Source organism: Macrotis lagotis, chromosome X (genome assembly GCF_037893015.1).
Source record: "Macrotis lagotis isolate mMagLag1 chromosome X, bilby.v1.9.chrom.fasta, whole genome shotgun sequence".
In the NCBI taxonomy this organism is placed as follows: domain Eukaryota; kingdom Metazoa; phylum Chordata; class Mammalia; order Peramelemorphia; family Peramelidae; genus Macrotis; species Macrotis lagotis.
In genome coordinates, this window is record NC_133666.1 from 250,974,411 (window position 1) to 251,001,181 (window position 26,771).

General features: G+C 35.3%; 1 protein-coding gene across 2 annotated transcripts in view; it reads right to left on the reverse strand.

The window, feature by feature from the left end:
- Nucleotides 1–4,359: 4,359 nt before the first annotated feature.
- Nucleotides 4,360–26,771, reverse strand: part of CDK7 (cyclin dependent kinase 7) — a 35,014-nt gene continuing 12,602 nt past the window's right edge. The window contains exons 6-11 of one of the 2 annotated variants that reach the window (XM_074207827.1): nucleotides 22,551–22,669; nucleotides 18,338–18,437; nucleotides 17,319–17,405; nucleotides 15,150–15,299; nucleotides 12,878–13,025; nucleotides 4,360–11,640 (exon numbers count right to left, since the gene is read on the reverse strand). In XM_074207827.1, coding sequence (XP_074063928.1) covers nucleotides 11,612–11,640; nucleotides 12,878–13,025; nucleotides 15,150–15,299; nucleotides 17,319–17,405; nucleotides 18,338–18,437; nucleotides 22,551–22,669 — 633 coding nt within the window. In that variant the 3' untranslated portion in view covers nucleotides 4,360–11,611. The remainder of the gene's footprint in view (nucleotides 11,641–12,877; nucleotides 13,026–15,149; nucleotides 15,300–17,318; nucleotides 17,406–18,337; nucleotides 18,438–22,550; nucleotides 22,670–26,771) is intronic. The other variant, XM_074207826.1, reaches the window with a different exon arrangement.

The following is a 26,771-nucleotide window of genomic DNA, read 5'->3' on the forward strand; positions in this document are numbered from 1 at the left end:
TAGCTCTACCTTATCCACAAGCAGTTGATATTTGCCCAGTTATTTAAATCTTATTTAATTTGTGTGAGAAGTGTTTTATAATTGTTTTCAAAAAGATTGTGAGTCTGTCTTGGCAAATAGACTCCCAAATATTTTATATTGTCTGAGGTTACTTTGAATGGGAATCCCTTCATTTTCTGTAATGATCTTAGAAATGAGGGAGATCCTAATATATCTTAGAAACCAATCAAAGATACTAGATGCAAAGATTCTTCCCCATTCTTATTTATTTCCTTTCTATTTTTCTCTTTTATTTGGATTTTTTCAAAATTTTAAACTTAAATACAAAAAAGGAAAAAAAAAATTATGTGTGCAGCAAAACATAAGATGATTTATAAAGCAGCAAATTTCCATTTCAAGAAAGTCTATATAATAAATGTTACACATTCAACTGAAAATGTCCATATTTTCATTGCTTTCTTGTAGGTTTTCTTCTATTATACATACATATATATATACATAAACATATATATATATACTCACATACACATACCCATATATTTATAGACAGTTTATATTATATATATGCATATGTAAACATATATGTATGCATACACATACAGAAAGATTTACATATATATTCATATATATATATATGATTTTTGTGTATCTCTCATTTTCATAACATTTCTTGAAAGCAACAACCCCTCCTAATTCCTCTTCTTCCTACTTGCTACCTTGCCCTTCTATTCCTTAACCTATCTCCCTTCCAAGAATCCTCCCTTCCACATCCATATATATAATATACCCTTTTATTCTATAGCCTCACCCTCTAATTCAGTACCCTTTCTAATCCCTCCTATTTCTTTCTGAATTTAAAAGGCACACACACACACACACACACACACACACACACACACACACACACCTTAATTTGGGGGTCCAAAATTTTTTTTTTTTAGGTTTTTGCAAGGCAAATGGAGTTAAATGGCTTGCCCAAGGCCACACAGCTAGGTAATTATTAAGTGTCTGAGGCCGGATTTGAACCCAGGTACTCCTGACTCCAGGGCCGGTGCTCTGTCCACTGCGCCACCTAGTTGCCCTGGTGTTCAAAATTTGAAAAAAAAGTTTTACTTAAAGTTATTGAACTCGTTTTATTCATCATAAAATTCATAAAACTTCTCATCACTGTCAAAACTCCCATCCACTAGCTTGTCCTCACCTGTGTTTGATGATGAATAACTGTCTTAGGAGAGGCTCTGATCGCTCTCCTGCCTGGGCTCTGGTCTGTGGCTGATCACAAGCATTCCCCAGGCAAATCTGGTGTGTGGACAAATCTTAGACCATTACTTTTCATGAACCTGAAGCACCATCGGCAATTCTTGTTTCATGCTGAACCACATTTGTGGACACAGGAATTCCACTTGCCCTTTGCTCTTCCAAACTTTTCTTCAATTCCCTCTCTACATCATGCCATTTGGCTGACTTGCCTTTCATGGCTTTCTTCTGCCATGGAGTTTTCAAAAGAGTTTCTTCTGCCTGTAACCAGGCTCAGATTGTTTTATCAGTTGGAGGAGGACCAAACTGACATTTAGCAGCACAATTTCCATGCAAAGTGAATCACTTTGAACTTGAATTCAGCACTGTACAAAAATCTTTTCTGAGCCATTTCTGAACAAAATGTGGCAAAACATAAACTATATACTGGTAACAAATATGAAACAAATATATGAAAGCATAAAGACAATAAGCAGGAAAAAGCAGGAAATGCAATTAAAAAATCTACAACCACTGTATAAAATGCTCCCAGTTTTTAGACCCTAAATTTTGAAAAAAGGTGCATCTTATACATGGGGAAATATGGTAATATATATATGTTTATTATACATGTATGTATAATAAACATGTATATGTAGGACATATGTATGTAGTTCAGTGGATAGAGCACTGGCCTTGGAATCAGTAGTACAGGAGTTCAAATCTAGCCTCAGATGTGTGACCTTGGGCCAAGTCACTTAACCCTGATTGCCTCACATCCAGGCCCTCTTCAATTTCATATTTCATATTTCCTGATTCATATCTGGCCACTGGACCCAGATGGCTCTGGAGGAGAACATGAGGTTGGTGACTTAGCATAGCACCCCTTCATTCAAATCCATTTCAAATGCTTGTCATGGCATCACCTCCCTGATGTTGCAGTCTTCTTCAAGAATGAAGGACAGGCATTATGTATGTATGTATGTATGTATGTGTGTATGTATGTATATACATTGTTCCCTCTTTAACCCCTTCCCAATAAGAGTAGGTTTCCAGAATTACCAGCTCTCTTTCCCTTTCTAATTCCTCTCTATCAATTCTTCCTCTCATACCTCATTTCTATAAGATATTTTTTATTTATCTTTTCCTACAATATTTTGATTTTAACCAGCCTTTCTTACTCAGGTCTACTCCATTCATTTCTCTTAACTACCCAGTTACTAATAACAGTCTTGGATATATGGTTTATATTTCCATGTATAGATAGTAAAAAAAATCTGTCCTTATTAAATCCCTTGTAGACTTTGATGTTTAACTTATATTTCTCTTGCCTCTTTGTCAAATTTTCTATTAAGTTCAGGTCTTTTTGAAATAAAATCCTGAAAGTCTGGTAATTCATTTAATTTCCCTTCTAATTTTAACTATATTAGATTTGTTTTTGGAAAAACTTTACATTTTAAAATATTAAAATTATCTATTTTTAACTCATCTATCATTTTTAGTAAATTCTTCTCCCATTCATAGATCTGAAATGTAATTTCTTCCTTGGCCCTTTAATTTGTCTATGTTTCATTTTACATATTACATATTACATTTCATATATATCCATATACCTTGGTATATGATATGAGATCTTGGTTTAAACCCAATTTCTACCAGACTACTGTTTAGATTTCCCAGAACTAAGGCAGTTAGATGGTGCAGTGGATAGAGTTCCAACCCTGGAGTCAGGAGACCTAAGTTCAAATTTGACCTCAGACCCCTAAAAATTGCCTAGCTGTATGACCTTGAGCAAGTCACTCTTAACGCCATTACCTTAAATAAAATTTATAATTTAGATTTCCCAGAACTTTTCTGTCAAATAGTGAATCCTTCCCCAAGCAATTGGAGCCTTTGAGTTTATCAAACACTGAACTACTGTGTTTGTTTGCTTCTGTATGTTGAATACCTAATCTGTTCCACTAGTTTAGCCCATTTAAAAAAATCAGTTTATTAATAGAGTACTGTTTTGCAGCTCAGTTGATATATGGAATTGATAGCCACCCCCCCATTCCTTTCCACTTGTTTTCATTATTATCCTTAAGATTCTTTTTTAATCTTATTTTTTAATTTTTTTTTAGTTTTTTATATCCTAGAGATTCTTGAACATTTGCTCCTCCACATGAATATGCTTGACATTTTTTTCTAATCTACAAGATTTTTTTGGTGGTTTAATTGATTTAGCACTCAATAAGTAAATTAATTCTCCCAGTATCCTTACCTCCCTCCCGGAGATCCATGGTATATCACACATTAGGCTTATTAAAGAAAAGGGAAAAAAATCCATATAACTTATTAAAATATAGAAGTCTAAAAATATGTGCAATGTGCCACCCATCCCTATTGACTTTTCACCTATGCAAAGGAGTGGGGTAGGGTGTTTTCTCATGTTTCTTCTTTGAAACTGTTTATTCTTTATAATTTTGTAAAATTCACTTTTGGTTATCCTTGTTATTCTTTTTTTTCTAATTACATTGTATAGCTCTGCTTGTATCAGATCATATAAATTATTCAGGGGGTTTCTTCATTCATTATATTTGTTGTTTCTTAGAATAATATTCTATTACATTCATATACCACAATGTTTAGCCAATCTTCAATTTTAACCATTTCCTCAAGCCTTTTTTTTTATCAGAAATGCTTTAACTTTACTCTTTCATTCCCCCAACCTCTTTCCCCCTTTTTGTCCCTAAATCTAATCACATTACTCAATAATGTAACTATTCCTGTAGCTTGCAATTGTGATTTTTATTACTATTAGTTATGAAATATCACTTAACTTAGAACTTAACTCAATCTTTATTTTAAGCAATTATAGAATGTTAATAGTTTGCTGGGAAAAAAATATAACAATGCTTATTTGCAAAAAACTCCCTACACTTAATATCTTGTTTGAATAGATGTTTCTTATAGTTAATTGCCTATATTATATAACATTTATATCCTGCTTTGATTATAATTGTATATTACTTGGAGCCTGTTTTATTTAACAACCTATATAACAAAATATATTTGACAACAATATATTTAACAATATATTACTTATATTTTGTTAAAGCATAAATTGCTTAATATTTTCCTATATTGTTGCTAAAATGATTTGTTAGCATAAAATCCCTTGGTTAGTATAGCAAATCAGAATCAAACATATATTTAAGCATGTACAGTCTTTATTACTTAAGCAAGTTATCTTATTTTGCTATTTTATGTGCAAAAGCTTTGTAGGAAAAAATCAAGTTGAGTTATAATTAGCTATCAAATTTTTCTTGCTGCTCCTGTGCAATGAAAACATCTTTTTATTTTAGTAATTGACTTGATGTTTTATTTCAGGGTCTCAGTAAATGATAACAGATAAATAATGGACATAGATTAATATAATACTCCTTAGTCACTTCTGTCAAATTTTTGGAAGATTCCATCTTGTTCTGTATCCACCATTTTGTTGTATGTGATCTTTCATTAACTATAAAACCAGTTGTAGCATCTAGTGTCATTGACTGTCCTTGGTTTCCTTGTTTCTTCTTATCAGTATTAAAAAAAAAAAACTCGTTGCTCAGGGAGGATTCCAGAATCCTTAGATCATCCTCTTCCCTTGTCAGATCTGACTGGCAAGTTCTCTTTGATTTAGTGAAACTAGCTGTACTAAGAAAATAACTCCTTTATCTATCTCCTGTGGCAAATGATAATTTTCTTTAATGAATATAATATTTTTCTCTGTAACACCTGCATTTTGACAAATACATGTTTTTCTTTCTTTCATGTATTATGTAAATTTTGGGGTTTCATATGATGTATAACTTTTCTGTTTTAAGTAACATTTATGTTTTGTTTCCTATTGCTTGCTGAACTGTAAATGACATAGCCTCCATCTATTATTGGTAAAGAACCTGAATTCTGATTTGATCTGGCTTTGGCTAGTTGCATTTACAAGGAAATTCAAAGAGCACTTAATTATTTGGGGTATTTCCCCACATCAGTGTAATGCTCCATCTATCATCCTAGTGAAGTAGGCACACTAATTAGGTTTTTGGGAATAACAAAAAATTCTACCAGGCCCATTAAGTCTAAGTTAGTGGGGCTGACTGAACCTTTTCATGGAAGAAAGGGAAGAATAAGAAATTCTAGTGCAGATAAAGTGCAAGACAAAACACAAGACAATTCAGGCTTAAACTAGGAATGCTGCACATGGTCAAATCAATAAGGCAAAAAGACAGTAGGAGGAAATGAGAGAGAGAGAAGTCAGACCAAAGACCTGTTGGGAGGTAAGGCCTATGTTTTAGGCTGTGTTAGTGCCATCTGCAACATAGATGAGGGGAACCAGAAAAAAATTGTCACATCCAATGGGCATATTTAAGTTTGAAGCCTATAGTCCCTCAAAAGTGTAGAGTTCACTATGCTGTCACTTAAATCATTAAACTTTATGTGGAATATTTGGAATGGGAGATATTAAAGTCCAAAGGTTGTTTGGAAGTATGAACTCTTCAAGTTTATCTTAGTCTTTTTTATATTCATATATTTATATTTTCATATTCATCATGTCTTCAAAGTGATTTTTTGGAAACAGATGAGATCAATACCCTTTATTATTTTGTAGCATGTTCACATTGAAGTTTGTTTTTCTTTTCATAAAAAAATCTGATGAATTCTTAATTGCCATTTAAAAAATATTACATATGATCTTTTTTCTTCCCTTTTGGCAACCTGAATTTTTGTCATAATATTGAAGGATCCAATAGTCCAAAATGTGATGAATCATTAGTTTAATAAATATTAAGTTGGTATTGTGTGAACAACACTGTATTGGCTGCTAGTAGTAAGAAGTTTACATATGACATAGTCCTCATGGAGAATAAAATATGAACACTAGATAACTATATTAGCACAATTCAATTCAATATTTTTTATTGTGTTAATTATTGCACCTCCTGTTGTAGATATATTTAGAGAACTTCAAACCAAAGTACTATGTGATGGCTAAGGGAAAAAGTCATTATTAACTTGGACATTGAGGTTAATTAGCTCTTGTAGCCTCAATATGGGAGGCAGAAAGGAGGGAGTCAATCCACAATAGTGTTATTAGAACACACAGAAAAGCTAGGCTCAAAAGATAGAAAACTTTGCTATTATGGATCACTGAACTCAACATGTAGAATGAAATTCATTCAAGTTTAAGATTAAATGGATTGAGCACAGGCCCTGGAGTCAGGAGTACCTGAGTTCAAATCTGGCCTCAGACACTTAATAATTACCTAGCTGTGTGGCCTTGGGCAAGCCACTTAAACCCATTGCCTTGCAAAAACCCCCAAAAAAACCAAAAACCTAAGATTGAGAAATTTGGGGAGAATTCACTGTTTCTTTAAATGCAATGTAGTTACCCACAAGACCCTATCATTCAGTCCCAATTCTGTTATCTGAGAAAAGGGAACATAATGGGGACTAACCTTATGAGCACTTAAACCTCATGATCAGTTTTAAATAACTGGTATTCAAAGTATCAGGGATACTTTATTGGATATCGAAGCTATTCCATTCTCTGAAAAGCTTTACTTTGCTATGAGATCTGGAGAAGGAATGTGAAAGTGGAAGTTTAGTGTTAATAACTATTCTTAAAACCCCCAAACCTCGCCAAAAGAGTATACAGTACTGAATAATAAGAAGATGGTGGAATTTACTTTGTTTTGTTTGCAACTTGATATTTTTATCCCTAGGGAAAGAAAGATAATTCTTTTGGTAATCAGATTAAGTACAACCAGAACCCTGGCTGACATCCAAATATAATAGAAAAGTATAGAACAAAGTAATAGACTCTTCTAGACAGCCTTTCACCAATGGTTCGGATGTTTCTTCAGAAATTATGCAATAAAGCAGATGGCCAAGATCAACAGTAAAGGAAGATTAATTATGTCAGCCAAAGTCTTCTGAAATTCTGCTACTGTAATTAGAACAATTGGTTTTTTAAAATTAATTATTCTATTGTTAACAACATTGGCTTTACAGCTCTTCGTCTTTATATTAGGTCAGTTCTCTATATCCCATGATACTTTTGAGTATTATCCAATGTAATTAACCAAATATCTAGAAAAGAGATTTATTAAGAAGTTGTTACAATTGGGGCTGCTAGGTGGAGCAGTGGACAGAGCACTGGCCCTGGAGTCAGGAGTACCTGAGTTCAAATCAGGCCTCAGACACTTAATAATTACCTAGCTGTGTGGCCTTGGGTAAACCACTTAACCCCACTGCCTTGCTAAAAAAAAAAAACAAAAAAAAACCTAAAAAAAGACTTCATTAATGGACTTGGTGGAATGAATTTTGTCAAATCTAACTTTAAAATGACTAGTTCAACTTGGTAGCTCATCCTCTTGTTCATGGGGTACCTGCCTGCCAAGTCTGAAATGGATGGCCACTAAGTTCTCTTCAGTTTCTCCATGGTCTAAAAATCAGTCATACTTGACTGAAAGGAGACTCATTGCTGTTCTTGGTTCAAAAAGCATTAGATTTGTTAGAACAAAATGACAGCCTCAATGGCATTCTTCAACAAACTATCACCACTGCCTATATTAAGATAATTACAAGGTTCCTTCACAAATGTACCCATATAGAGAACCTAAATCCAACAATTCATACCATCAACATCAAGGGAAATGTAAAACAAGTGTTTTGCAAACTCATCCATATGGAAGAGGAATTCTCTATAGTAGAGTTCCATATATTCATATTTGCAGAAAATATTGTGTTGATTTTGCATTAAGCTGCAGAATACTATAGAGTCTCAATAGAGATCCTAAGCAATCAAAAGAAATCAGTCTTATTAACTATCCATAGTCAAATGGATGAAAATTTCCCATTATCCAGATCATGATACCATGATGGATGGAAAGTTGAATTAGCTTGTACATTTATCTGCAGATGCCTGAATCCAGATTTTAATATGAGGAAGAGGGTATACTGGATTGTATTTGGGAAATTACATAGTGCTTTCAACTGTCCTAAATTGCTCTAAGGAAAAAAATCTTTTAAACACCAATATTTTATGAGTGATGCTACATGGCAATTATATCATTGAATCACCAGGGCAACTAGGTGGTGCAGTGCATAGAACACGAACCCTGGAATCAGGAAGACCAGAGTTCAAATCTGTCCTCAGACATGACACTACCTTGTAACCTTGGGCAAGTTACCAGCTGCCATGTAAGAATCAGGGCAACTGGAGATAGCCCTGGATGCAAGACAATCCGGGCTAAATGACTTAAAGCTAGTGTCAGCAGCTGAATTCAAACTCTTGTCCTCCTGATTCCAAGGTTAATGCTCTATCCAATGTGCCACCTAGCTGCCCTAACCTATATTAGACTATCTACTGTATTGAGTGTGGTTCAATGGAATGAGGTCTGACTTTGGGGTCAGACAGCAGTCCAAATCCTAACTGCTCCTTCCTTTCTGTCACCATAGACAAGTCATGACTTCTTTGTGTCTCATTTTCCTTGTCTGCTCTTTTCCAGTTCTAAATTTGGGAACTAAGTCCAAGATCAATTAATTTTCCTGATGGTTATATATGTCTTTCATTTCTCCATAAAGCAATATCTATAAAGTACTAGATTAAGTGTACAGTGGAACCAAATTTTCAGAGGCTATAATCACTTCTGATTACTTTTATAAAAATCAGTATGCCTGTAATATAATTTAAAAACAAATTAGAGTACAATATGAATATGAAGGAATACTATTATTCTGTAAGAAATCATGTGTGTGGGGGGGCGGCTAGGTGGTGCAGTGGACAGAGCACCGGCCCTGGAGCCAGGAGTACCCGAGTTCAAATCCAGCCTCAGACACTTAATAATTACCTAGCTGTGTGGCCTTGGGCAAGCCACTTAACCCCATTGCCTAGCAAAAACTAAAAAAAAAAATATGGGAGAGGCAGATAGGTGGCACAATTCAACATCAGATACTTAATAATCACCTAGCTGTGTGACCTTGGGCAAGTCACACAACCCCATTGCCTTAAATAAAAATTAAAAAAAATTGTGAGGGGTCAGAACTTCAGGAAGACTTGCATGAACTGATGCTGAGTGAAGAGACAAGAATCAGAACACTGTACACACTAACAGCAACATTGTGTGATGATCAACTCTGATGTACTTGCTCAGCTCAGCAGTACAATAATCAAACACAATTCTAAAAGACTTGTGACAAAAAATACCATCCACTTCTAGGGAAGGAAACATGGAGTCTGAATGCATACCAAACTTTATTATTTTCAATTTTTTAAAAACTTATGTATTGATTTTTCCTCCTCTCATATATTTTTTCCATTTCTGATTTGATTCTTCTTTCACAACATATTTAATGGATATGTTTAACATAGTTATACACATATAACCTATATTAAGTTTCTTTCTGTTGGGGGGGAAGGAGTAAGAAAATCATAAAACTCAAAGTGATTGTTGAAACAAAACAAAGAAATGATTGTTGAAAACCATCTTTGCATGTAATTGGAAAAAATACTAAAAATTAATTAGAAAGCTCACATGTGAATGTACATTTGACAAGAAGACATTCCCTTAATGTAAACAGCATGGCCAGACAGACAAGAGATGGCTTTGGGAAATCAGGTTAGTGGAACTATTTAGGACAAATTGGTTTATGAATGCCTGAGATCCCACTTTCTTGAATGGATGGGTTGTTAAAATATCCAGACGTATGATTCCCTCAGTTTAGGAGGTATCTCTGCAGAGGGACCAGCAGCTATTGTGGGACTGATAATCTCAGAGCACTGCTTTAGGCATTGAACCATCTGGATGACTTGCCTAGGGTCACATAGTATGTACTGGAGATAGGGCTTGAAACCAGGTCATTTTGTCTTCTGAGATTATTGTAATTGCTCCTCCACATTCCTTGATTTATTTCCAGAATAAGTTCAATAATTTCACCAGAAAGCCATGTGGTCAAATTATTCTTTCACTTTGAGCTCCTAGGCAGCCAAATGAAGTGTTTAAATGAAGTACTTTTAAGTCTATGCTATAATAAGCAGGCCTGAAACTATGAAAAGAGCTGCTGTTTATTTTCATTTCTATGAGAACAGACTGTTTTATGTGGATATGAACTGTTGGAAGATAAAATAAGTGGAACCAAATCCACTAGGCAGAGACATAAGATCAAACCACATACAAGTCTATATTCCTAGTGTCAAATTCAAATAGAAATAGATCCCTGTAGTCCTCAAGTTACCTAAGACCACCACAAATTAAATTATATTATGTTTTATATTTTTATTTATTTTGTGAAGCATTTCCCAATCACCTTTTAATCTCTACACTCAAGACTTGTGAGGGCAAATTTGAAACTCTGGAAACAAGATGCAGCTATATACCTTTGTGAAATTTGTTAGAGCTTACAGATATTCAAAGGCAACAACACCACATCAAGGGGTGTATTATTGCTCAATTATTCCATGGTTAATTTTTTGTTGTAACTCTCAATTTGAGACAAGTATGTTTGAAGTCCCAACTATGTAACAGGCACTGAAGAGACAAGGATAAAAATTAAACGGCTCCTTTCTTCGGGGAGCTTCCATTCTCCTGAGGACAAAACCACAGTTAAACAGAGAAGTAAATACAACATAAATACAAGTATGATTTGGAAAGTGGGGTTGGGAAGAACTGACAAGGATTGATATTTAATTAGTCTGGAATGGCAAGGTGTAGAGGTCAGGAGAGGCTTTATTTTAAGATGACCAGAAATCCAAAACCCAGTATGCTCTCAGGTACCATTTTCTTAGTTCTTTCTTTAGGAAGGATTGTAAGTCACTAGTGACAGTCAATATTGATAATGCCCTCACTCCTAAACACAGCCACACAAACATTCAGACACACATATACACCTGTCCACATCTATTGGTTAGTGATCCTTAGGATCCATTTCCAGTTTTTATATGCAATCTTCACTGTCGAATGACAGTCAAAATCAACAACAATTGGGGATATATTTTTTTCTCTCCTCTTGACAGGCTAAGAGGTATAGATCTGTAATAGAATGGTCAAAATGCAATGATAGGGGAAAAGAAGCAACAGATCAGTAAGGGAACCAGCCACAGGGTTAGGGTACCAGTATTTTAAAATCTAAGTCAGAATATGAAGGCATAATCAAAAACTAATTTAAGGAACTATAATTTTATACAAAAGAATTTTATTCCACCAAGAGTTTTACATATCTTACATGTGTAGAATATTTACAAATTAGCTTTTTATAACATTCATTTAATGTTTGGCATTTTCCCATTCCTTTTTTTTTCTTTTTTTTCCCCTACTTTCATCAGCACAGTGCTGTCCAGTACTCACAGTAATTAAAAAATCAGCTTTTTTGGTAATCCTCCTAGGAAGAAAAGTTAATATTTTACCAGTTACTAAGTTATAATGATCTCCCCCATATTTCTAAGATCATTTTATCAGCACTAATAGGAGTTTTTTAAAAAAGGATTAGGGTCAGTTAATTATGAAATGCAGGTTGCTATCTTCTGAGTAAAGCATAGTTTCAATAGAAGCAACATAAAGCTATAATGCTAAGTCCTGCTCAACTTGTAAAATTTGAGTTCATAAAAAATTAAATTAGAAGAGTCATTGGAGAATGGATCTGGGTGTACATGTCTCAAAATGACTGATATAAAAATAAGAGGTATTAATAAAATGGTAATTAAAAAAATCTAAAACTACAACTTACTTCCAAATTTATTTCTGCTACATTTCAATGCAGCAGAGTGCTGGGGCCTGGAGTCAAGATGACTCGCAAATCTGTTTTCAGACACTTATTAGCTAGGCATTCCTTGGAAAGTCACAACATTTGCTTGCCTCAGTTTCCTCAACTGTAAAACATTGATAATAAGAGCCTCCCAAGGTTGTATAAATGTATAAAAGGAGCAAATATTGGTAATATGTCTAGCACATTAGTAGGTACTAAATAAATGCTTACTAGCAGACATTTGCCACATTATTTATTAGAAATGACTAAGATTAAGGGGGAATTAAAATTAAAGAAATTATTTTACTAAAGTTCAAACCTAAACAAAACACTCAACTAAAAATTCTACAGATTAAACATTTTTTGTTTTTTTAGTTTTTTGAAAGGCAATGGGGTCAAGTGACTTGCCCAAGGTCACACAGCTAGGTAATGTGCCTGGGGCTAGCTTTGAACTCAGGTCCTCCTGACTCCAGGATTGGTGCTCTATCCATTGCACCACCTAGCTACCCTCCCAAAATACTGTAATTATGTAAGATGCATTTCATAAAATGTTAGGATATTTTTGCTTCTTAAATAAGGTAACTAACACTAATTAGCAGCTAGGTAAAGAGTGATTAACAATGAATCACAATGAGCGAACTGAAACCTGGTCTCAGACACTTAATATTTGTGTGATCCTAAGCAAGTCATGTCACTTCTTTTTGCTTCAGTTTCATCATCTGTAAAATGGGGATAACAATACCACCTACCCACCCAAGACTTATAAGGAACAGATGAGAGAATAGTTGTAAAATGCTTAGATCTCAAAGTTCTCTATAAAATGCTAACTATTATTATATTGAGTTCAGTTTATTTAAGAAGCAAGGATTTCTACCTTGTTCCAGAGCATCTGTCCGTTTCCGTTTTGCTGCCATGGCTTGATTTGGTTGCTCCTTCAGGGCTTCTGCAGGGCAGTTTGGTCTTGGCAGATGGCACCCAGGAGTGGGTCCTGGTCGGTTACTGAAATACTTAGTTTTCAATGCCTTAAAAAAAAAGTACCAAAGTAGTTTTAAATGAGCAACCAAACTTTTCATTACATTCCTTCCTTCTTTTCTTTAACCTGAACAATTTATAGGTTTAAGTAACATCAAGGAATTCCATGCTTGTTTTCAGCAAGGACCAAGCATATCTAATTTGGCGTTTAAAAAACTTTATTTGGCTATTAGTAGCCCTAAAAATGCAAGTTGTATTAAGAAAAACCCTAAAAGTTTATTCCAAATTAATCCCATTAACAAAAGGAGAAAATTTTCTTATTTTATAGCTCTTTATTAGTTACAAAGCACTGTAAGAACTTGGTGTCATTTCTCAGAAAAGCATATTTTGTTGTACTTGACATCTAGGTTGAAATATTTCATATGTTTCAGTTCTATACTTTAAGTATCACAGTCCAATGAAAGCATAGAGAATGCCAAAAACAAAAACAAAAAATAGAGTGCTCTAGGCTCCTGAATAAAAATCAACCAACATCTGGGAAAGTATATATTTGTATTGTCTTAAGTTTTTGGATGTTATTCTTGAATAAAGGATTACTATTATTCAAATGGAAAAAAGGAAACTAATCATATTTGAGCAGATCTATTGTAGCTTAAAGAGGTAATCAGGAAAGTACTCAAGGATTCTAATATTTCTTTGTGTCTACATGAATTCTCGTTTTAGGGCCAATTAATTGTCACAGTGGATAGAGAACTGAATTCAAATTCAGTCTCAGGTACTCAATAACTATGTCATCCTGGCTAAGTCATTTAATTCTGTTTCCCCTCAGTTTCCTCATCTGTAAAATAACCTGGAGAAGGAAATGGCAAACCACTCTAGTATCCTTGCCAAGAAAACCCCAAATGGGGCCATTAAGAACTGTTTATGACTGAAAACAAAATTCTCATTTAAAAAAAAATTTATTTATGTCTTTTGCATCACTAGTTTCTCCCAGAGCCCTCCCTCTGAGACTCATCCTGAATAACAAATGTTATTTTAAACATATTTTGATCCAAGAATATAAATGTTATTTTAAAAGGGAAAAAAAGAAGAAAGTCAGCATAACTTATCAACACATGGAAAAAGTCTGAAAAATGTCCAATGCTCACTATTTGTGGTTGGGAGCATCTTCTCAGATCTCTTTTTTCAAGTCATGTTTGTTCTTTATAATTTGGCAATAGTCACTTTTGATTTTTTTTTGCTAGTTGTTCTTTACTGTTGTGTAGTATTGGTTTTTTTGTTTTTTGCAAAGCAATGGGGTTAAAGTGATTTGCCCAAGGTCACACAGCTAGGTAATTACTGTCTGAGGCCACATTTGAACTCCATTCCTGACTCCAGGGCTGGGGGGGTTCTATCCACTGTGCCATCTAGCTGCCCCTGTTGGTTTTATTTGTGTACTGAAATGCACATTTTATTTCTGTTTTTTAGTGTAATTCTAAATATTTCAAAAAATGAAACTGTAAAAAATCCAGGGTTTCACAAATGGTACTAAAATTTTAATGAGAACAGTACCACAAAACTGGGAAGAAACTTTTAAGGTCATCTAGTTCAATGTTTTCAGTTCACACGAGGAAACTGAGGCTTAGTGCCATATCTAAGGGTTTTTCTCAGCTAAATAGTTGTTATTCTATAGGTTCAAATCCAAACAAGAAGTTACATTTTTGATACAGATACACAAACTGGAAAGAATATAAACTCCAATTTCAACAATTTTTCCCTGGTATTAATTCAACAAATTCTTGGCAATTGTGGTATAAAAAAAACTGAGTTTGTAAAACAGATTGTTTGCCAAGTCACAGCTATTCTCTGGATAAATAAAACTTGCTCTATACTATGTAGCAATCAGTAAAGAAAGTTTCTTCCTGCTTCCACTCTGTTGAAAACTGTTTCAAGCATTGCATTCTAATTTAGGTCACAAAAGATATACAAATGAAACTCAGTTTCTTATTTTTCTACAGTTCCAAAATAGAAATTTTTAAATATTTTTGGGATACAGCAAATGGCTACTTTACAAAAGGTGTGATGGCAACTACTGTTACATTAAAGAAATTGTTTCCCAACCTTTTTATTACATAAAATATTTTTAAGACTACCTTCAGATTACTTAACATTTTTTAAAGGATATATTAAAATACCTGCGTAGCTGTGAGTCGTGTACAAGGATTAAATGTGAATAAACCTTGTATGAGGTCTAGTAAGTCATCTCCTGCAGCACTGAAGATATGTTGTAAAGGAATTCCAGGGAAACTTTTAAATGTCACATAATCTGGAAGACTACACATACCCTACAGAAATTGTAAAATTATCAAATTTAAGGACAGGGAAAAAAACACATTAAAAAAATTTTTTGACATAAAAGATACTTCTAACAAACATATAATTGATCTACTGACAAAGACATCCCATGAAACAAATCTATAAATTATCAAAATGGAATATGCTCTTCAACTTTTTATGTTAGCTATTTAAATCAAAATACATACATATATATTTATCAGGTCTTATATTTACAGCAAAAAGCAATGGGGTTAAGTGATTTGCCCAAGGTCACACAGCTAGCAATTATTAATGTCTGAATCCACATTTGAACTCAGGACCTCCTGACTTCAGGGCCGGTGCTCTATTCACTGTGCCATCTGGCTGCCCCCAATGATAAATTTATTAAATACAAATGAGGGTACATGGATTATAGACAGGATTTACATTTTATACCCAAAAAAAGGCATAAATTAATTATGTTTAGGTAGAGAGAAAAAAGGAGCTATATATAGTTTAGGCAAAGTGAGTTTTGGAAGAAGTCCCTACCTTGGGCGGCTAGGTGGCGCAGTGAATAGAGCACTGGTCTTGGAGTCAGGAGTACCTGGGTTCAAATCCGACCTCAGACACTTAATGATTACCTAGCCATGTGGCCTTGGGCAAGCCATTTAAACCCATTGCCTTGAAAAAAAAGTCCCTACCTTATTCCTAATGTCAGCTAAAACTATAGGGAAGGAGTACATAAAAGATTTAGCATTTAACCACCTCTGGCACCTGATTCATAGCATATGTTTGCTGAATTTCTTATTCTGTTATTATTATTATAATCCTCTAATAAATTTAAGGTGAAGAACATACCTACCTGCAACATATCAAGATGTTGACTATGCTTAGAGCAAAAGCATACTCTCAATCCAATGTATGCTTTCGGTGTGTATCCTTCAACAGTAAGGATCACAGTGGGGATTAGGAAAGTTATGGATTTATCCCTAAGATACAGACCCCTTCCCCTCTACTGTACATTTCCTAAAATATTTAGTCACTGTGAATATTTCTTGCAAGGAAGGGAAATGGAAGAGGTTGGCAACTTACAGTCTTAAGAACTTCTCTGCCAACTTATAGTTTTAAAGAACTGTCCAGTCACTGAGAAGTGAAGCAATTTGCCCAGGGTTGCAAGGCAGAATAGGGAGGAAGTAGGGCTTGAATGAATCCATATCTTCTGGGTTCAGGCCTGGCTCTCTATGTACTTAACCCACATTGATTCTTAAGAGAATGAAGTAGGTCATTAAAGGCACTTTGAGGGTTATAACATTCAGTGAGTCACAAAGGCAACAAGAAGAAAAATACACAAAGAGATCCAAAATAAAAGCAGAAATTTAGAGAAAGGAAATTTCTGGAGGGCCTAGACATTCTGGGAATACAGTTTTATAGTTTTTAAAAGGGCCAAAATTAAAGGAATTATTATTCTTTAATCTGTGGATCTGAATAAAATCTACTTGAACCACTCTGGAGAGACTATGTCCAAAACATGACATCATAGTGGACATAGTCCCTCCATAATGGGCTGTGTAGCTTCATACAAAAAAATCCACAAATTAATTCCAGCAGGGTATGTTTGTTTTTTTAAGATGCTGACTGAGGATTTCACTGCACTTTAATAGGACATCTAAATGGCTTCATTAAAAAAAAAAATTTTTAGGTTTTTTTTTTTTTGCAAGGCAAATGGGGTTAAGTAGCTTGCCTAAGGCCACACAGCTAGGTAATTAAGTGTCTGAGACCGGATTTGAACCCAGGTACTCCTGACTCCAGGGCCGGTGCTCTATCCACTACGCCACCTAGCCGCCCCGCTAAAAAAAAAATTCTTATAAAATTTGCAGTTCCCAAAACCATAAGGAATATGATCAATTAAAATGCTTTTAATAGTGCTATGCTTATTTGTCCCAGTGAAAAAACTAGATACCTGCAATAAAATTCATCTGATCCCAACATTTAAGCACATGACCACATCAACAAAAATAGGAAGTCAAAGAGAATGTGGGGAGGCTTACAGGCCACTGCTCTTCTGTTGGTGTTCCTAAAGTTTCAAATATTCTTGTTAGTTGATCAAGGTCAGAATCTCCTGGCAAAAAAGGAACCTGTAAAAAATGAAAGAGCTAAGAATGACTTCCTATAAAAAGAATTTGTTAACATACCCCACAAAGATACCCAACTGCAACAAGTGCCTAAAATGTTTGAAACCTTTTTCCTGAAAATTATTACCATAGGTCTAAATTATTACCTGGATCATTATCATCATTGAATTATTCCAGTTTAATCAAGTATAGTGAAGTGAAGAGGTCTTAGATTCATAATCAAATGTCCTATTCTCAAAATTATTAGTATTCACTGACTAGCAAGTGACTATACCCTGCAGGTCTCAGGTTCTTCCTCTACAAAAAAGAGGAGGAAGAGGAGATCAGATGATCCCTTGTGCTAAATGTTATCACACAGATGAATCTCAATGCTGCTACAAGACTATTTCAGATGTAAAGTCATCAAGATCTCAAATTTTCGTATTAGATGATCAGAATGGACAATTACATTACAGGATGCACTTTACACTGAAATTAAAGCGAGTTCTTTCTCTCTTACATACTTACATGCAAAAAGGGAAGGGTCACCCTAACTGAAGTGAAGCTGAAACAATAGCAACCATAGCTTGTGACTGTTACTGACAGAGAAAAGTGAAGCTGAAACAATAGCAAATGTTTCTATGTGACTGTTGACAAAAAAATTAAGGGGACAACCTAAGCAACTAAAAATAGTAATTTAAGGATGATGGTGGGAGAAGCCAGTACCAATTATATATTATATGTATGTACACACACACACACACACACGGTCTTGGAAGTTAAAATTATGTTACATGCCTATAAAACATTTCCTAATTTGTCAATCCTTTAAGTTAGATATTTCATTTTTTTAAGAAAAATTTTTGTAATTTTGATCACAAAAAAATGCTTATCAAGTTAATTAAGGAAAAATTGTATACAATACAGCAAAGTTTGCATATAAATTCAAAGCTTACCCTCAGAAGCAGCTCTGCTAATATACAGCCAACAGCCCACATGTCAACCCCTACACCGTACATTCTAGCTCCAAAGAGGAGTTCAGGGGCTCGATACCATCTGAAGGAATTAAAAATATTGTCTTCTCACAAGGAAAGTACTAGAAAATCCACCAGAGAAAAATTTACAGCTGATTTCCCTAGTTGCACCCTAACAGCACAGGTCATATTTGCTTTACAGAATATATATATTTCCAAAAATTAGATATAAAGGAAATTTTGGTAAAATACAAACACAATTTTGTCACATCTATTGTAAGATCAGTAATAGGGCTACAAAAGGCTGCAGAGTAGGAAGAATGAAGAGCAAAGGACAGTTCTGGAGCATGCTGGACATTTTTATCCAACAGGAGCAGGAAAACAACTATTTCCCTGACTCTGGAACCTTACTCTCAAAAATCACCTCTTCCTGGAAGCCTAGTAATACTTCCCTTATTGGGAAAATGCCCTGATTCCATGCTTAGAGTTATAGAGTTAATCATAATCTTAATAGTATTTTAAGGTTTACAAAGTGCATTATAAATATATCATTTAACATAGCAATATATAGAAGTTCTTATTATCTTTGTTTTATAGATGAGGAAATTGAAACAAAGGCTAATTGACAAACCTCAGGTCATACAGCTAGTGTCTAAGTTCAAATTTGAACTCAAGTCTTGCTGATGCCATGTCTAGTGCTATTATACCAGCTAGAATTTTAGATGACAGAGACAGAATTAAAAGGCACTTTACTTTGTCTTAATCCAACTTACTCCCCCCACCCCCCACCATGAATTGTCCAAGGTTAAGCAAACTAGGCAAGTGTCAGGGTGTCAAGACCAGAACCCAGAACCCAGTTCTTTTTCCACCACACCACTTTGCTCTCTTTTCCTTTGGGGTTGGGAGAGGGGATCAGGGATGAGAAAAGAGGGGCATGACAACATCTAGGAGAAAAGGAGATGCCTTGATCATCTCTAAAGAACTGTTTTTCTATATTTTCAACTGCACAATTTTATATGTTGATTATACTTAAGATAAGGAAGATCTACTAATTGTAAGCTGCAAGAATGTATAAGATAAGGGACAGCTAGGTGGGCCCAGTGGATAGAGCACCGGCCCTGGAGTCAGGAGAACCTGAATTCAAATCTGACCTCAGACACTTAATAATTACCTAGCTGTGTGACCTTGGGCAATTCACTTAACCCCACTGTTTTGCAAAAACCAAAAATAAAAAAAAGAATGTACAAGATAAAGAGCATTAACAAGAAATTCAGCAATCAATGTTACCAGAAGGGGGTATTATCCTCATTAGCTTTCTTTGACAAGAGGTTTCCAAAACATTGTCTTAACAATATTCCCAGCTCTTTAAGGAACTGTATATCACACCTTCAAATTCTCCCTTTTTGATTCCACTTTTTTAATATGCCAGGCTTACTTAGATACTGGGAACAACAATTCAATTGGTGTTCTCAGATAAATTTAGAAGAAAAAAGCCTTCAGAATGTAAATGAACATTAAATTAGAATCTTGCCAAAAGATTCTTCTCAAATGAATAAGCAGCATTAATTAGATCAAGAATAATTTATCAATGGGGGTGGCTAGATAGTGGATAGAGTACTGGCCCTGGAGTCAGGAGTACCGAGTTCAAATCCGACCTCAGGCACTTAATAATTACCTAGCTGTGTGGTCATGGGCAAGCCACTTAACCCCATTTGCCTTGCAAAAGAAAAAAAGAATAAAAAAAAAAGAATAATTTACCAACTATTAGGCATTTATCCAAAAAGAGATGTCTATATATACAGAAATATTTATAGCAGCATTTTTTGTAGCAGTAAAAAACACCAAAGTAACTGGTCATTAATTGGGGAATGGCTCAACAAAGAATGGTACATGAATGTAAAGGAATCATGTAATGAAAAAAAGACTATGATAACAACAGAGAAGAATGTGAAGACATGTGAACTTAATGAAATAAACATTATCAGAAAAAAATATATGCACAATAACCACAACTTTGTAAATGAAGAGAACAAAATGATTGAAACAGAAGACTGGAAAATTCTAATGACCAGCCTTGGCCCCAAAGAAGAGATAAGAGCAGGTATTTCACCCTACATCTTTGCAGAGGTGATGGGGGGTGGCATAATAGTAAGTTAGCTTTATATAATACTCTCTATGTGCCAGACATTCTGCTAAGCAATTTACAAAGATCTCATTTGATCCTCACAGTTACCTGGGAGATAGGAGCTATTATCATCCTCATTTTACAGCAGAGGAAACTGAAGCAACTGATTTGCCCAGGTCACATAGTTAATAAGTATAACAGGTCAAATTTGATCTCAAGTCTTATCTCACAGCAGGTCTGGCACTGTAGCCACTGTGCCATCTAGTTGCTATATATCATGATATAATTCTTTAATATGTTGGTTAATTTTCTTGAACTTTTATCCCCTTCTTTTTTATTCTTTGTTATAAAGCATGGCTCTCTAGGAGGAATTCTCTGGGAAATGTAGATGACATAAAAATGGTATCAATGAAAAATTAAAAATAAAATAGAAATACAAAAATATTTTGCTCATTTATTTTGTCATTATTGGTTTTGACATATTAAAAAGGAGAAACAAAAAAACTGAAAAAAGATACATTCCCTCAACTGTTGTCGAAAACTTCATTTTCCACTGCTTACAAGTCAAAGTATATTTCAAGACTACCTTTATGTTAGGCAGCTAGGTGATTCAGCTCTAGGACTCAAATCAGAAACCATTTCTATCTCTGCCAAGAAAACTCCAAATGTGATCACAGAGTGTAGGATACAACTGAAAATGACAGGATAACAACAAAAACCTCTAAATTCCTCTCACATGGGTGGGCTGAATACATCACTAGCTTGGGGAAGACCATCAATGGATTAAGACAAATCTCAAAGTAACAAAATGTGGGAAACTGTCTAGATCTGCAGAGAAGCGGCAAAACTAAGGGAAAGAACTTTGAAAGTTACATTAACAGATTTTGGACAAGTAGAAAAAAGTGCCATCACATGCTAAATAGATCTTCAATATTTTTTTTTTGTTTTTGAAAGGCAGGGGGGTTAAGTGATTTGCCCAAGGCCACCCAGCTAGGTAATTATTAAGTGTCTGAGGCCAGATTTGAACTCAGGTACTCCTGACTCCAGGGGCAGTACTCTATCTACTGGCTGCCCTGATCTTCAGTATTCTTAATAGCAAGGTTCATTTCCACGAAAGACTTAAAATAGGGTTTTGAAGGATGTATATAAAGAAAGGCAGATACAAAGCCATGATAATAACCAGGTATCATTTTAAAAATTCTTTATGTCCCAATTAATGGCCCACTGTAGGAAGGAGTAGTCATGTTTTCCAACAGTACTCAATAGCAATGCCTCTGCCATCTCCTCAGGTATCTGAGAGAAGATAAGCAGCTGCCTTCAAGTAGCGGTTATCCCCAAGAGCCAAAGTTGAGTTAGCCTCCACTCGTAATACAGTCATGGAAATTATGTTGTTTTGTCTCACATAATCTCATTCAGTCAGAGAAACAAGGTATGCCATATACTCATTACCCCAAACCAAGCTGCCAATGACCAAGAGAACTCTTCTACCCTCCCCAGAATTGGGGTAAGGATCATCACATACAGCCCTTCCCTGTGCCTCTTCTATACCTTCTCAAAGACCCATATCACAAGTCAGGGGATAATACCCCTACCCTAGCCTTGGACTAAACTTGAAGGTTACTAATGCCATATAATATTATAAGATTAATATTTCAAATTTCTATCTTTTAGCAGCAGCTTTAAGTATCATTATCACTTCTGTCCTCTCTTCTCTGGTGCACCCTGTTCCCAGATAAGCAGGAAAAAAATTGATTTAGAATTCTGTCAGTCGGTTAGCAAACGGCAGTAAGGAACAGAAAAATAATTCTTGTAGCTTTCCTTAAATCACCAGGAATATTATCAGTCTCTATTATTGCCCACTATGAACCAGGATTCAATTTTTCTTTCTTTTCTTTTTTTTGCAATTAAGTGGCTTACCCAAGGAAACACAGCCAGATAATTATTAAGTGTCTGAGGACAGATTTGAACGCAGGTACTACTGACTCCAGGGCTGGTGCTCTATCCACTGCACCACCTAGCCACCTCCAGGATTCAATTTTTAACTCTACAACCCACTTATTTTTAACTTACCTTGTTACAACTTGATGTGTATATGCTCTATTGGGACTACCAAATGACTTAGCTAGGCCAAAATCAGCCAATTTTAAAACTCCATTTTCATCCAACAACAAATTGTTTGGTTTTAAATCCTAAAAAAAAGAGGAAAAATTACATTTTATGACAATAAATTTAGCCATTTTAACCTTCACTTTAAAAGAGCCAAAACATTATTATAAATTACAATCTTGAGATACTTTGGAAAAGAAGTATGCTAACACTTTGGTATCTATGCTTAAAGTATTAAATATCTCAATACTATTAAAATGATGGCAAGGAATAGTTTTAAGCAGCTCAAGGACATGAGCAGTTTTACACATCATTAGCTTGGTAATTAAAAAACGTAATCAATATTCATTCAAACAAAACCCAAAGAACCTCTGTTTGAGTAACAACAGTTTGTCTATGTCTGATGTCCCTAAAAGTAAAATAATGGTTAGACTGATCTTTCTACATGTACTGAGATTGATCTCTTATTTTCTTTAATTCCTTAATTATTATCCTTTGTTTGCTGTTGTTGAGGTTCAGTTCTATCTCAGTTAAGTCCAACTCTTCCTAAATCCATTTGGAGTTTTCTTGGCACATCCTGGAGTAGTTTGTCATTTCTTTCTTCAACTCAGTTGACAGATAAGGAAACAGGGTGAAGAGACTTACTCAGGGTCAAATAACTACCCTGAAGTCACATTTGAACTAAGATTTTGCCAACTCTAGGTCAGTGCTCTATCTACTGCACTACCTAGCTGCCCTGTGTAGTTCAGATGACCAATATACTTCAATGTTTTGTGATTACTATGAGAACTCTGATGTGTATCAGCAGATGCTTTTACAGAAACTTACACTGACTTAATAATTGAAATGGAAGACAGCTCAAGTATAGTGGAATAAGGGCAGGAGGGTTAGACTTTGTTAAGTCCAGAAGTCCTAAGCTCTGCTTCTTATTAGCAATATATATTCAGGTAAATGATCATACCAATTTCAGTTTTCCCCATATCTATAAAATGGTAATATTTGTACTATTTACCTAACAGGATAGTTGTCAAAATCAAACAAGATAACATGCATAAACACTTGTTTTGTGAACTTTAAAATGCTATTCAAATGTCAGCTAGGATTATAATTGATTAGCATTATCTAATGTAAAGTTCTTTAAAATCATTAACATTTTTAAAAAGTAGGGGATAGAGCCAAGATGGCAGCATGAAGGCAGCATTTCCCGGGAACTCCTTCCACAGGGAACTCCAAAAGCTATCACATTATGAATCTAGCCAAAATTTAGAGGGGCAGACTCCACAAAGACTGAGTGATACATTTTCCCAGGTCAAGATAACTTAGAAATTCTGTGGGAAAGGTGTGTTTCACCAGGACAGAGAGCTGGAAAAAGCCCCCATCCGCAGTGCAGCCCTGTAACAGCCTGAAGGGGAGGGGAGAGAATTGGACTACACCAGAATGAGTGTGGAGTGAAGAACACTGCCCACAGAACTTGCAGCGAGAATTGGAAGAAACCAGCCTGCACTTCCAGAGCACAGACTACAGACAGTAAGGGGGCCAGGGAAGAAGGCAGAAACATCTCTGCTCTTCCTGGGGGCAGGACCCGGCTGTTTGCCCACACTCAGATTCAGGTTTCAGTTTGGCTTTCTATACTAAGATACCCCAGCAGGGCCCCTTCTTACAGCTCCAGGGCAAAGGTTAGTGCTGTGGTCATGTACATATCAAAGCACAGGCAAGAGCGTATAAGACCTTGGAGGAATAAAGGTTTTAGTGGGGTCCCCCCCACAAAAAAACCCCAAGTCTTAGAAGTGCTGTAAATTAGTCTTGGGCAGAGGAAATGCATAAACAACAGAAAAAGAATCTGACCATAGAGAATTACTTTAGTCTCATGGAAGATCAAAACACATACTACTCAGATGAGGACAAAAATCGAAGCTTTCATATCCAAAACCTCCAAGAGAAATAGAGAAAATGGGCTCAGACTATGGAGGAGCTCAAAAAAGACTTTGAAAAGCAACTAAGGGAGGTGGAGGAAAAATTGGGAGGAGAAATGAGAGCAATGCAGAAAAATCATGAAAACCAAATCAACAGCTTGGTGAAAGAAATACAAAAAAATACTTAAGAAAATAGTATGTTAAAAAACCAATTTAGGTCAAATGGAAAAAAGCATAACAAAAGGCAAATGAGGAGAAGAAGGCCTTAAAAAGCGGAACTGGCCAGCTGGAAAAGGAGATAAATAACTCCTTCAAATGCAGAATGGAACTAAAGGAAGCTGATGACTTTGCAAGAAATCAGGAAGAAATAAAACTCTTCCAAAAAAGCCAAAAATTAAGAAAATGTGAAACATCTCATTTGAAAAACAACTGACCTCAAAAGCAGATCCAGAAGAAATAATTTGAAAATTATTGGGCTACCTGAAAGTCACGACCAGGAAAAGAGCCTAGACTTCATTTCTCCAGAAATGAACAGCAAAATTGCCCTGAGATCCTAGAAGCAGAGGGTAAAATAGAAGTTGAGGGTATTCACCGGTCACCTCCTGCAAGAAATCCCAAAAGAAAAACTTCCAGGAATATTATAGCCAAATTCCAAAACTCCCAAATCAAAGTGAAAATACTAAAAGCTGCCAGAAACAAACAATTCAAATACTGTGACTCTATAGTCACATTTACACAAGATCTGGCAGCATCCACATTAAGGGCTCACAGGGATTGGAATATGATATTCCGGAAGGCAAAAGATCTTGGTTTACAACCAAGAATCAACTACCCAGCAAAACTGAATATCCTCTTTCAGGGGATATTTTCATTCATATTTTCAATGAAACAGGGGACTTTCAAACTTTCCTATTGAAACAACCAGAGCTGAACAGAAAGTTTGATCTCCAAGTACAGGACTCTGGTGAACCATAAAGGGGGTGGATGAGAAGGACTAACTTAAAGATACTGAACTGCCTGTATTCCTGCATGGGAAGAATATACTGATGACTCATATGAACTTTCTCATTTATAAGAGCTGTTAGAAGGAGCATATATAGACAGGGCACAGGGAGGAGTGTAATACAATGGTATAATATAGTAAAAAGATGGAGTTAATGGGTGATAAAGGAAAGTACTGGGAATAAGGGAAAGGAAATGAAGAAGCAGCTAAGAATTTCACATAAGAGTCAAGAAAAAGCTTTTTCAAAATGGAGGGGAATGGGGGAAGGTAAGGGGGAAATGAGTGAGCCTTCATTCTCATCAGAAATTGCTCAGAGAGGAAATAACACACACACTTAATAGGGTATAAAAATCTATCTTACCCTAGGAAAAAAATAAGAAAGGGATGGGATAAGGGGGAAGGGGAGGAAGGAGATAGAAGAGAGGGAAGATTGAGGGAGAGGGTACTCAGATACAACACACTTTCGGACAGGGCCAGGATGAAAGGAGAGAGAGAGTGGAGAGAAATAGAGTGGAGGGAAATACCGTTTGTAATAGGAACTGTGGGAAAAATATTGAAGCAACTTCTTTGATGGACTTATGATAAAGAAGGCAACTCACTCCAGAGATAGAGCCACTGGAATCTGAACTCAGTCTGAAGGACATCTCTCTCATATTCTCTCTCACTATTCTTATTATTGTAATAATAGATTGGCAAAAAATAAAGAAATGTTAAAAAAAAGAAAAAACATTTTAAGAAAGTATAGAGTACGAAAAACAAATCTGTAGGAGAAAAAATTTTTTTTAACTGTGTAGAATTCCTCATGATAGAGCTAGGCTTTAGAACACTCATCTGAGATAATGGAAAAATGAGCAAAGAAGTATTTTTGTTTTAAAACTAAAGCATTTATGTAATGTTGTGTTTCAGTGCTATCTGAGCTGCTATGTAATATTCTTATAAGGGCAGAGGCAATCTTGATCTAAGTGTTTTATCTCTCTCAGCACCCAAAACAATGTTCTTACCTTCCAGACTCCTCTCCAGACCTTTGTCTGACAAGCCATGGAAAGAAAACTCTTCACCCTGGACTACTTTTCATATCTGAAGTGCCCTCTACTCCTGGGCTTCTCTCCTCACAATTGGCTGATTCCTCCCAGAAGCTCCAATGTAAGGTAATTCAGATCAATCCTGTATTCATTATTATCCTAACTGCATTCACCTCTACATGACTTTTTCCTACCATGCTTCCCCTTTGAAAAAGATATTCATCTCTGTCCTCCAAACTTTTCAGCT